General features: G+C 37.4%; 1 protein-coding gene across 2 annotated transcripts in view; it reads right to left on the bottom strand.

Annotated features, from left to right (window-relative positions):
- The window catches only part of PARG (poly(ADP-ribose) glycohydrolase), a 164,577-nt gene that overhangs the window by 121,687 nt on the left and 31,582 nt on the right, over positions 1–11,308 (bottom strand). For both annotated transcript variants that reach the window (XM_045283673.1, XM_004716237.3), the window contains exon 7: positions 10,577–10,651. In XM_045283673.1, coding sequence (XP_045139608.1) covers positions 10,577–10,651 — 75 coding nt within the window. The remainder of the gene's footprint in view (positions 1–10,576; positions 10,652–11,308) is intronic.

The following is an 11,308-nucleotide window of genomic DNA, read 5'->3' as shown; positions in this document are numbered from 1 at the left end:
GATGTACAAATGCGCTTTACACAATTGATGTGTGTATGGATTGGGATAAGAGTTGTATGAGCCCCTAATAAAATGTTAAAAAAAAAAAAAGAATAATGGCTCAACTTCTTACATCAAGAGGATATGGAGCTATTTAGTCTGTTCAACTGAATTAGTTTATTGCTTGTTTATATGGGCTATATGTAGAAACAGTATATAAATTAGAAAAACAGACCTAACATCCTGTTTATACTTATTTTTATCTTCAGAATTAAATGAGATATGTATATAGATTAAAATGTTAGAAGCTTATTCAAATGGAATACAGACTTTATCTTTAATGAGTAGGAATATAAGAATAAATATAGTAGAAAGGGGGAACAGATTACAGGGATCTATATATAACCTCCTCCCTGGGGGATGGACAACAGAAAAGTGGGTGAAGGGAGATGTCAGACAGTGTAAGATATGACGAAATAATAATATCAAGGGCTCAATTAGAAAGAAAATGTTTTGAAAATTATGATGGCAACAAATGCACAAATGTGCTTAACACAATGTATGAATTGTGATAAGAATTGTAGGAGCCCCCAACAAAATGATTAAAGATAATAATAACAAATTATAGATAGCTGTGGGGAAAAAAGAATAAATATAAATTGATTTATCAGGAATGAAATGTAAATTAATTTAGCAGCTTGACAGATTATATAAGTAAAATAAAAAACTAACAAACCAAAAACCAGTTAATATAGACAAATCAGAATAAAGTATAGAAGTACCCCTCTAACAAATTATATTATTATATTATTAAATCAAAGTGGAAGCAACATTTAAAAGGAATGGTTTTCATTGCTACTGAACTCTAAAATCAATAAATGAAAAATTGGAGTAGAAAACCATAAAATACGAGCTTAATTTCATTATTAGAACATGTGGGAAGTTCTACTAAATGGATTTTCAGTTTTGAGTACCTAAAGCTTCTTATACCTTCACCTACATAACTACAACCCAGTGTTTGCAACATCAGTTAATACACAATAATGAGTATAATTTCATTAGTGATATTGTGCATTCAAGGCTACAGTAGAACTGATTCTCCATAACAATTTAGAAAGTCTAGAGAGCAAGGTACCAAGTTCCAATGATGCAATTAACTCTAGGGTAATATGTCACTATCTAAAAGAAATCATAAATATAAAACCCTTGGTATGTACCCCAATCTAAAATCACACACTACTTAAACTGGAGCATGGAAAGATGCTATATATTTCAATGTAGATCCAAAAGTTACAATCAATTTAAAAATTTTAATGACTACGATGACTTTAGCTTCTAGAGTTCTCATTAATTACATCAAATAGAGCGATAAAGTAATGCAAACCTTATTGATTCCATAAACTGTGAGTCCCCAAGGCAAGAATTCCAAAAAGTTTAAATTCCAATGAACTCCATTCAAGTGAAGAGGTTCAAAAGGTGGAGCAATAAAGATATTGGCTGTACTCGACAAGAGACAGTCAAGGCTACTATCATTTGATTAGGCATTTGCTATAGACTCCTTACGTAAAATACAACAAGGTCACTTTAAAATTCTAAGCTCTGAAGACTCAGAAGTTAGTCTATGAACAAAAACCAATGGTATTGAAGAAGTTCAAGCTGTGCTAAAAGAATTTACCAAAACCAAAGCTCTAGGAATCAATGGAATACCAATTAAAATATTTGAACAAATGCATGCACTAAAAGCACTCACTTGAATATGCCAGGAGATTTGGAAGACAGCTACTTGGCCAATTGACTGGAAGAGATCCATATTTATATCTATTCCAAAGGAAAGCCACCCAGTACAACGCTCAAATTATGGAATAAATCATTGATTTCACATACAAGTAAAATTTTACTGAAGCTCCTTTAACAATGGTTGCAGCAGTACATTAACAGGGTTCAGGCCAGATTCAGACGAGGCCATGGAACAAACGATATTGCAGGTGGCAAGATGGGTCTCGGCTGAAAGCAAAGAATACCAGAAAGATGTTTACTTGTGGTTTAATGATTATACCAAGGCATTAAACTGTGTGGATCATAACACACTCTGGATAGACTTGAGAAGAATGGGAATTCCAGAACATTTCATTGTGCTCAGATTGAACTTGTTCATGGATCAAGAGGCAGTTGTGCAAACAGAACAAGGGAATACTGCATGATTTAATATCAGGAAAGGTGGGCATCAGGGTTGTATCTGTTCACTATATTTAGTCAATCTGTATGCCAAGCAAATAGAGAAGCTAGATTATAAAAAGAAGAATGCTGAATCAAGATTGGAGGAAAGCTTATTAACACCCTGCAATATATAGATGACATAACCTTGTGTGCTGAATGCGAGGACTTGAAGTGCTTGCTGATGAGCATCAAGGATTGTAGCTTCAATATGGAGGATAATTCAATATGAAGAAAGCAAAAATCTTCACAACTGGACCAACAGGTAACAACAAGATAAACAGAAAAGAATGAAGTTGTCATGGATTTTGTCTTGCTTGGATCCACTGTCAATGCCCATGGAATAGCAGCCAAGAGGCCAAACAACTCATTGCAGTGGATAAATGTGTTGCGCAAAACCTCTTTAAAGTGGTGAAAAACAAGGATATGGCTTTGAAGACTAAGGTGTATCTCATCCATGCCATATGCATGTGAAAGTTGGACAATAAATAAGGAAAGATTCAAGAAGAATCCATGCATTTGAATTGAGATGCTGGCAAAGAATAATGGAAAAACCATGGGCTGATAAAAGAACAAATACAGCCATCTTGGAAGAAGTACAGCCAGAATGCTCCTTAGATGTAATAAAGATGATTAGACTTCATCTCCTGGATTTTAGACATGTTGCCAGGAGAGACCAGTTCCTGGAGAAGGATATCATACTTTGTAAAGTAGTGGAACAATGAAAAAGACAAAGGCCCTCAACAAGATGGATTCATACAGTGGATTCAACAATGGGCTCAAACATAAAAACAATTCTGAGGATGGAGCAGTGTTGTGTTCTGTTCTGTTGTACATAAGGTCGTTATGAGTTGGAACCAATTCGATAGCACTTAACAAGTTAAAAACTACCAATCAGAAGGAGCACAGGTCAGTTTAAAAGCAATCTGTCAACTAGTACCCTGAGTGCTGTCCTACACCTTGGGCCAGTAACATATGTCACCAGGAAAACAGACAATCTACAATGCAGAGAGGGGCCCGTGAAAAAAAGCCCTATTCCCCACCAGACTCGACAGGAAAACACTCCTAAAGGCCAACAAATAGTCCTTGCACTAACTATAAGCTTTTCTTTTTTGTTGTTGTTGTCTTTTTTTTTGCTTTGTCATTGGCTTTTTGTTGATGTTTTGTTTTCTTTTCTTTTCTTTGATTGCTTGGTTTTGCTCTGTCTTGTTTTTGTGCATGTTATTATCTTCGCAGGTCTGTCTAAATAAGATAGGCTTGGTGAACAATATGGAGAAAACAACGGGACCAACAGTTCCGGGGGGACATGGGAGAGAGGGAGGTAGGGGGAAAGGAAGTGAGTGTTAACAAACCCATGGACAAGGCAACAACAAGTGATCCAAATCGGTGGTGAGGAAGGTGTAGGAGGCCTGGTAGGGTGTCATCAAGGGTAATGTAACTGAGAGGAATTACTGAAATCCAAATGAAGGCTGAGCATGATAGTGGGACAAAGGAAACAGAGGAAGAGCTAGGAGGCAAAGGGCATTTATAAAGGTCTAAATAAAGGCATGTACATATGTAAGTATATTTACATATGAGGCTGGGGAAATAGATCTATGTGCACAGCTGCTCTTCATGAGGACCCTTCCCTTTACTACCTTGAAAAAAAAACTCACTGCCATCAAGTTAATTCCAACTCAAAGCGACCCTCCAGAACAGGATCAAACTGCCTCTGTGGGTTTCCAAGACTATAACTCTTTACATCTTGGCTAGTGGTTTCAAACTGCTGGCCTTGGGGTTAGCAGATCAATGTGTAATCATTTTTGCTCAGGTTGATGAGTAATACTGCACCTCCATAAGTAACCTTCTCCTAAACAATAAATCCACATCTCCCAGAGTGACTCCTGGTCTGTTTTTTGGCTCTCGGCACCAAGTAATTGGGAAAGATAGTCCTTATTCAAGGTATCACCTTATAATACACTACATTCAAAAAGTGATTAGTTATACAAAGGAACAAAAGTATGTGACTCGGCCCCCCCTAAGTAGGGAGAACCCTTGGTTAGCAAAAAAGTTGGTCTCTTAAAAAAAAAAAAGGTATGTGACTCAATCTCTGGAACAATGAATTATGCTGTAACGATTTTTAAATTTAAAAAAACAAACAAGATCTGAGAAGGAAAAGACCACTGAATTTGTATACTTTGACACGTGATACAGCCCCAACTTTGCTTTTTAAATTATAGCATAGGAAGAATGCAAGTTCATTACTGATAAGATTTACACTCTCACCTAAAGGAGAGAGGCTGGAAATGTTGCTCTCTGACAAGTCAAAGGACAAAGCTCATGAAACAACATGTTCAGTCTTTTCACAAACATCAAAAAGACAAAAAATGCACAAGATCTAAGGTGCAATAAAGATCATATATTGTGCTTCACTGGAAATATAGATGGCATGCTACAAAAATAAGTATGCGGATTCTTTAAAATAAAGATTTAAGAAAGTAAGTAAAGGGGGTAAAAATGACAACCCTATAACCTAAAACTTCAAAAGGAAAGGATAAAGAAGTAAATAAAACAATGAAAAGAAGAAAAGGAATGAACAAAAATAACAAGTAAGGAGGCATAAGGAGAACTAACTGCCGACTGGCCCAGCAAGAAAATTTTGGAATTATTTCAATCAATGCAAGGATCAGATATCTGTCCAAGGTCACATCAGTCAGAAAAGGTATATTCTCTCTACTTGCCTTGCACAAACTCCCAGTGAGCAGACATGTCCCCTACCCGCCCTCCTATCCACCCTACCCCAGCCCTTTTTCTCTATACGTTTTTATTCTTCCTTCTCCCTGCCCCTCCCACATTCGTTTTCCTTCTCTCACATTTTCCTTTTTATCCCTGGAGATGCCCTGATTTCTCCCCAGTCATCTCCCCAATTAGAAGGGCCTGCCTACAACCCTGGCCAATTAGAGATGCATGTTCCCTCAAAATGCGCATTGTGTTTTTGACATAACGGTGTTTGGTGTCCAGCACTGAGCTTTTAAAACTTTTTTCCCTCTCCTTTTCCCTTCTGAGATCTTCTCCTTTCACTGCTTTTCTACCTTACTGCCCCCACCTCTTTAATCCTACTCCCACTCACCTGCTCCCATCTAGACAGAGAGCAGCACCTACCCCACAACCAATACAGACAGCAGTGTGCTCTCACATTCATGTACTCCACGACCCCTACTACAGCCATGTTTGGCCGTAATGCATGTGCCTATACCGTGCTTTCCCCACCTTTCTTCTGTATCTTTTTTTTTTTTAAACATTTTATTAGGGGCTCATACAACTGTTATCCCAATCCATACACACATCAATTGTGTAAAGCATATTTGTACATCATTTCTCAAAACATTTTCTCTCCATTTAAACCCCCGACATTAGGTCCTCATTTTTCCCCTCCCTCCCCGCTCCCCCCTCCCACATGAGCCCTTGATAGTTTATAAATTGGTATTTTGTCATATCTTGCTTTTTATCTGCATTCTTCCCCATCCTCACTCCTCATTTTATCTTTCTATTCTCTAGCCCACATTTAAATCTGGCAGAGTGGGCAACCCTGCACCCGCAAAACCTCCTCCATTAGCAGTGCCTGACTATACACCTCATTGGTTGGTAGTACATTCCCCAGCAGAGCCAGCATTTGTTCCCAGTGCAAGCCTGGTTGATGGCCCCACATTCACAAGTACTGAGCAATTTAGGGGTTTTATTTGTTTTCAATGCCACCACCCTGCTTCCACAGTCAATGGCCATCTCAATCCTTATGTAAGTGCTCTGTGTTCCTGTTGCAGCCACGTTTTGTGTCTAACACTGTACCATTACTGTACCATTTAAATTTTCTTTTTAAATTTCATTTTCCCTTTCTTTTTAATTCGTTCCAATTCCCCCATCTTCTGTTTTTTTCTTGGGGGTCTTGCTATCTCCGTCTCTTTTTTGAATACACCAACTTTCAAGTTCAGTACAATGTATGCTCCTGAGAAACAATGTGACTCCATTACAGCCGTGTTTGGTAAATTTCACCTGTGCCAATACAGTGCCACGTTTGTTGTTGTTTTTACCTCCCTTTTTCTTACTCTCCCCTTCTTCTTCTTTTACTCTACTGTCCCCCATACTCAGCTGACTCTTTTGAGCTATACCCACCACAGCTGCTTTCCTATTCATCCTCTGTGCAAGGGGCACCACCTGCCCCAGCAGCAACACCTGCATCAGTGACACATAGCTGTCAACACCTACCCACACTTACCTCAGCTGCTCTAATAACCTGCAATCAGAGACTCACGCTCATACTGTCCCCTGCTTAAAAATCCACCCAGAGACATACGGTGAGTGTCCAACAGCTGCCAAACTAGCGTAAGAATAGCATGCCTGCCCTTTTGCCTGGATACACAGAAAATAAACAAAAAAAACAGGATGAAGAAAACTAGCATATACTCAAATCACTACAGTAACATAATAATGTCATAAGGGCAGCAGACAGCATCTTATGGCTGTCACGCAGACATATAAGATGGCCAAAGCCACCGAAACACAGGGCCAGGAAATCTCTGGAGGAGGAAATACTGTTGGAATTACTTGAAAGGGGGCTCAGAAGATTTCTATTTACACCCTTTTAGTAATTTAAGTAAGAAATCAAAGAAACCTCAGACAAAATTCCAGAACAATTCAGAAAAATACAAATACAAGAAAAAAATCTGAAAAATAGTTTTAGAAACTGTACAGAACAACAAATAGAAGTAGCGAATACAATGTCAAAACTTCAGAAATAGAGTAACATGTTGGAAAGATAAAAGAGTAAAACTCAATTGATGAGGGGGAAAACAGCCAAAGTAAAGAAAAAAATCTCTTAATATTAATTGATTAGGGGAAAACACAAAAAAGAAGAAACCCTAAAAATATGTGGGGCAACATCAAGAAAACTATTTGATAAATTATCAGAATTCTGAGAGAGAGAAATATGGTTGAAGATTGGTTAGAAGAAAATTCATATAATATCAAGAAGATAAGAAGATACACATTTATGAATCTCAAGGAACCCCAACTGTGACAAGCCACAAAATAAAATCATTAGAATAATGATCAAACTTACCAGAACTAAAGACAAAGAGAGATTCCTTACAACACCTCTAGTAAAGTAACGTTACCTACAAAGGAGAACCAGTAAGACTAAGGGATGATAGAGTAAATCAGAAAGGACTGCTACAAATCCATACATAATTTTATTAAACAAAAATATGAAACAGTGAAAATAATCTTTCTTTACACAGCCTCCATCTAAGTTTATATATTTCTGAGGTCACTGTGATAATCACTTTATATTTATGATCTACATTAAACATATCAAAATGTACTGTATATTACTCTTACAGGGATGATTCTGACAAGGTCCCCAGCTAAAAGAAAAACAAGATCATATCTGAGCATTGTAATGAAGTGGGGGAAAGACTCCTTATTTCACAGCATGGTGACAAAGGCATTTTAACCAACAGAATGTTTCACTGTCAAAGTGTTCAAAGTCTCCTGACACAGGCCAAGGTCTACATTATTTACTTTATGACTGCCTTCAAACACCACCTAGGTTGAAAACTCAAATTACTCATACTACACTAAAATGGAGAATTTCTTTGAACGCTAGTAATTATAATAATAATTGTCCCTCACTGCTGTTGTGTGTTTTGCATACATTGATAAGCCAATCCTCTCTAGATTTGTCCATAACCATTTTTGCTATAATCCATAATCTTCATCAGTAAGTACTTCAAGTCCTGCTTAAACAGTTCTGAAACAGCACGGTTGTGCCATCTACATAGTGCAAATTGTTAATTCACCTTCCTCCAAACAAGATGCCACATCATATAGATCAATTTCTCAGCTGATCTGCTTAGCTTTCAGATTAAATTAGTATGAGGAAAGAATACAACCCTCATGTACACCTTTCCTGATTTTAAACCAGGAAGTATTCCCTTGACCTATCTGAGTAAGCACCTCTTGGTCTATGTGTAGATTCCACATGAGCACAATTATGTTTCCCATTCTTTACAATGCTGTCCATACCCTGTACCCTGTAATGATGCACAGTAAAAAAAAAAACTTTGCATCGCCAATAAAAAACAGGTAAACATCTTTCTGGTATTCTTTGATTTCAGCCAAGAGCCATCTGATAGCAGGAATGATAACCACTATTCTATGACATCTCATCAATACAGGTTAAATTTCTGGCAATTCTCTAGCAATATACTGCTACAACTGTTCTTGAATTACCTTTAGCAAAATTTTATGTGCATGTTCTATAAGCATATTATTAAATAACTATTCTGTTGGGTCACCTATTTTTAGAATAAACATGAATAAGAATCTCTTACAGTTAATTGGCCAAGTTAAAAAAACAATTTGGGGGTGGTTTTAAACTCACTGCCATTAAGTCAATGCTGACTATAGCAACCTTACAGGACACGGTCAAACTGTCCTTGTGAGTTTCTGGACCTATTACTCTCTCCGGGAGTAAAAAGACCCATTTTTCTCCCATGGAGTGGCTGGTAAGTTTCTAACTGCTGACCTTGAAATAAGCAGTCCAGCACACAACCACTATACCACCGGACTCCTCAGTAGCAACCTTCCAAATTTCTTGGCATTGGCAAGGGTAGAGCTGGTGGAAGCTACCAGTGCCCAGGTCTCAAGAAGCTGGCTTAGAAGTGCTAAGAAGACCCAAAAGTGTTGCTCACAGCAAAAAAAGAAAAGAACAAAATGGATGTCAGACGAGACCCTGAAACTTTTTTTTTTTAATAAAATAGCAAAAAGAAGAAATTATAACAGAAAAGATGAAGAGATGATTACAAAGGGTGGCTCAAGAATATTAAATACTATGATGATGACTTTAGTAAACAAGGTGACTCGGGCAGACATATTTTGCAAGTCCTCTTTAACAAAGATGTTATGAAACAGACACAAAGGAAAAATCTGGAGTCCAGTAGCGCTGAAGAAGAAACAAAAAACAGCTTGGTAAGCTGAACAATAACAGGACAGGGACATTTTGAGGTGGAACTGAATCAACCTCAGTTTTAAATGGCACCGTGTGCAAAGGAGGTCTTGGAAAATACTGACATGCCAGGCAGTAACTACAGGGCCCTGCTTATTAGCAAGTGCAGAGCTGGTGGAGGTTATCAGTGCCCAGGACTGGTTTAGAAGTTACATTTTCAAGTGGTGGAGCAATGGGGTACATAAATTTGTGGGATATTTTTGGCCCAAACTACCAGTCCAGGGTCACTTTTGAAAGTGGCTCAGTGACTGTAGCACTAAAATTCATGGGGCCCTAAGATCTGGCACAAACAGGCAGAATAGAACCAGTTTTGACAGTGGCACCGTGGCCATGCTCCTCAGCTCTGGCAACCACAAATTTGTGGGCTCCTCAGCTATAGGAACCATAAATCAGCTCTGTGAACCACAAATTTGTGGGCTCCTTGACTCTAGGCCCAAAGAGATGGCTTAGAGCACACATTTAATGGCTCCACAGCTCTAGGCATGAACATGCCAGATTAGGGCTTTTTAAAATAAAAACTGCAGAACAGCAGCAGGGGCCCTGGACCAGAATATGCTAGTTTCTGGTTATGTTTTTTAGACCAGCAGAGCAAAGGGGCATGTATCACAGGGTACACTCTTATATTGCACCCAGAAATGAACTCTGATAAGCACATATTGTTGACCAAACAAGAGAAAGTAACTGCTGGTTCTAGGGTAGTTCTTTTTTCATTTCAACTGACATCTATTTATTTTTTACTATTATTTTTAGCAGTTCCAAAACTGTCAGGAGCTCTATGGAAGAAAAGACCTGACAATCTGATTGTTCCTATAAATATTACACCCTAAGAAACCCTATGGAGTAGTTCTACTTTGTTATATATGGTCACTATTAGTCAGGATCAACTCAATGGCTCCTATTAATGGCTCCCAAACCTATTACTACGGTGTAACGTAGGTCAGAGTAAAATTGGATCTCAAGATGTTTAGAATGAGAATTGTCAAGTTCTCAAAATCTATTTATGTAGTTTAATATGCAGATGTTGATAATGGTACATAATACAACAAAAAATGCACAGTATGAGAGGATAAACCATAATTAATTCTTAATTAAATCTACTTAAAACATGCATATAACATGAAATTCATAAAAACAAAAGTGGATTAGTTGTATAAGTGTGAAAGAATAATAGCTATTTTTTCAAACCTTCTCATAGTTTGGAATTATTTTCTTAAGGAAATAAGCGGGCAATAAATGTACAAATGTGCTTCACACAATTGATGTATGTGTGGATTGTGATAAGAGTGGTATGAGTCCCTAATAAAATAATGTTAAAAATAAAAGGAAGTAAGCATACCTTACCTTATCCCAGAAATCAACCAAGGCCGTAAAGTCCCATTTCTTAGAATATGCCACATTGTATTTCAGTATAGCATCCTATGGAAAAAGCATAAATAAAATCTCATGATAGAGACAAGTATGTACTACATTTCTGAGGGCGAGACAAGCTGCTTCCCACAGTGAGCTACTCCTTGTGTGCGATTATGAAGATGTAAAATGCACATTCGTTTATTTGCTTAAGAAAATGAGATTAGAAAAGTCAATGGGGAAAACATAATTGTACTACAGCATGCATATGCATTCTGTACAGGAATGATATATTACTTCAATCAGGCAAAAATAGGATCTTTAGGGAATAAAAACAAAAACAAAACTTAGTACAATGTTCTCCGAAGGGACATTACTAAAAGCAAGGTGGGTTCAAAATTTTCACAGAGAAACTTCATTATCTTCCCACTCCATTTTTCAGTGAACTTTCTGAAGCCCTTCTTATACAAATGCATAGTGTATTTGTAGCACTGAAACTTCATGGGGATAAGGAGAAAATTAGAAAAATATCTACAAAGGTACTGTAGAGGAGGGTAATAATAAAAAAAAGGATTGGGAAACATTAAAGCATGAGTCTTTCCCCTTTAATATCAGCTATTTTTATAAGTAACATATAAAAGTATCATCAATAAACAATTCACAACCATTAACACTGGAATACTGCATGGTTTAAAATCAGGAAAGGCATGCGACAGGATTATATCC

This window comes from Echinops telfairi, unplaced genomic scaffold (genome assembly GCF_000313985.2).
Source record: "Echinops telfairi isolate 266 unplaced genomic scaffold, ASM31398v2 ScPeMD7_7465;HRSCAF=8503, whole genome shotgun sequence".
NCBI lineage: Eukaryota > Metazoa > Chordata > Mammalia > Afrosoricida > Tenrecidae > Echinops > Echinops telfairi.
Note: the sequence above shows the minus strand (reverse complement) of the source record. Positions and strands in the feature narration are given on the sequence as shown.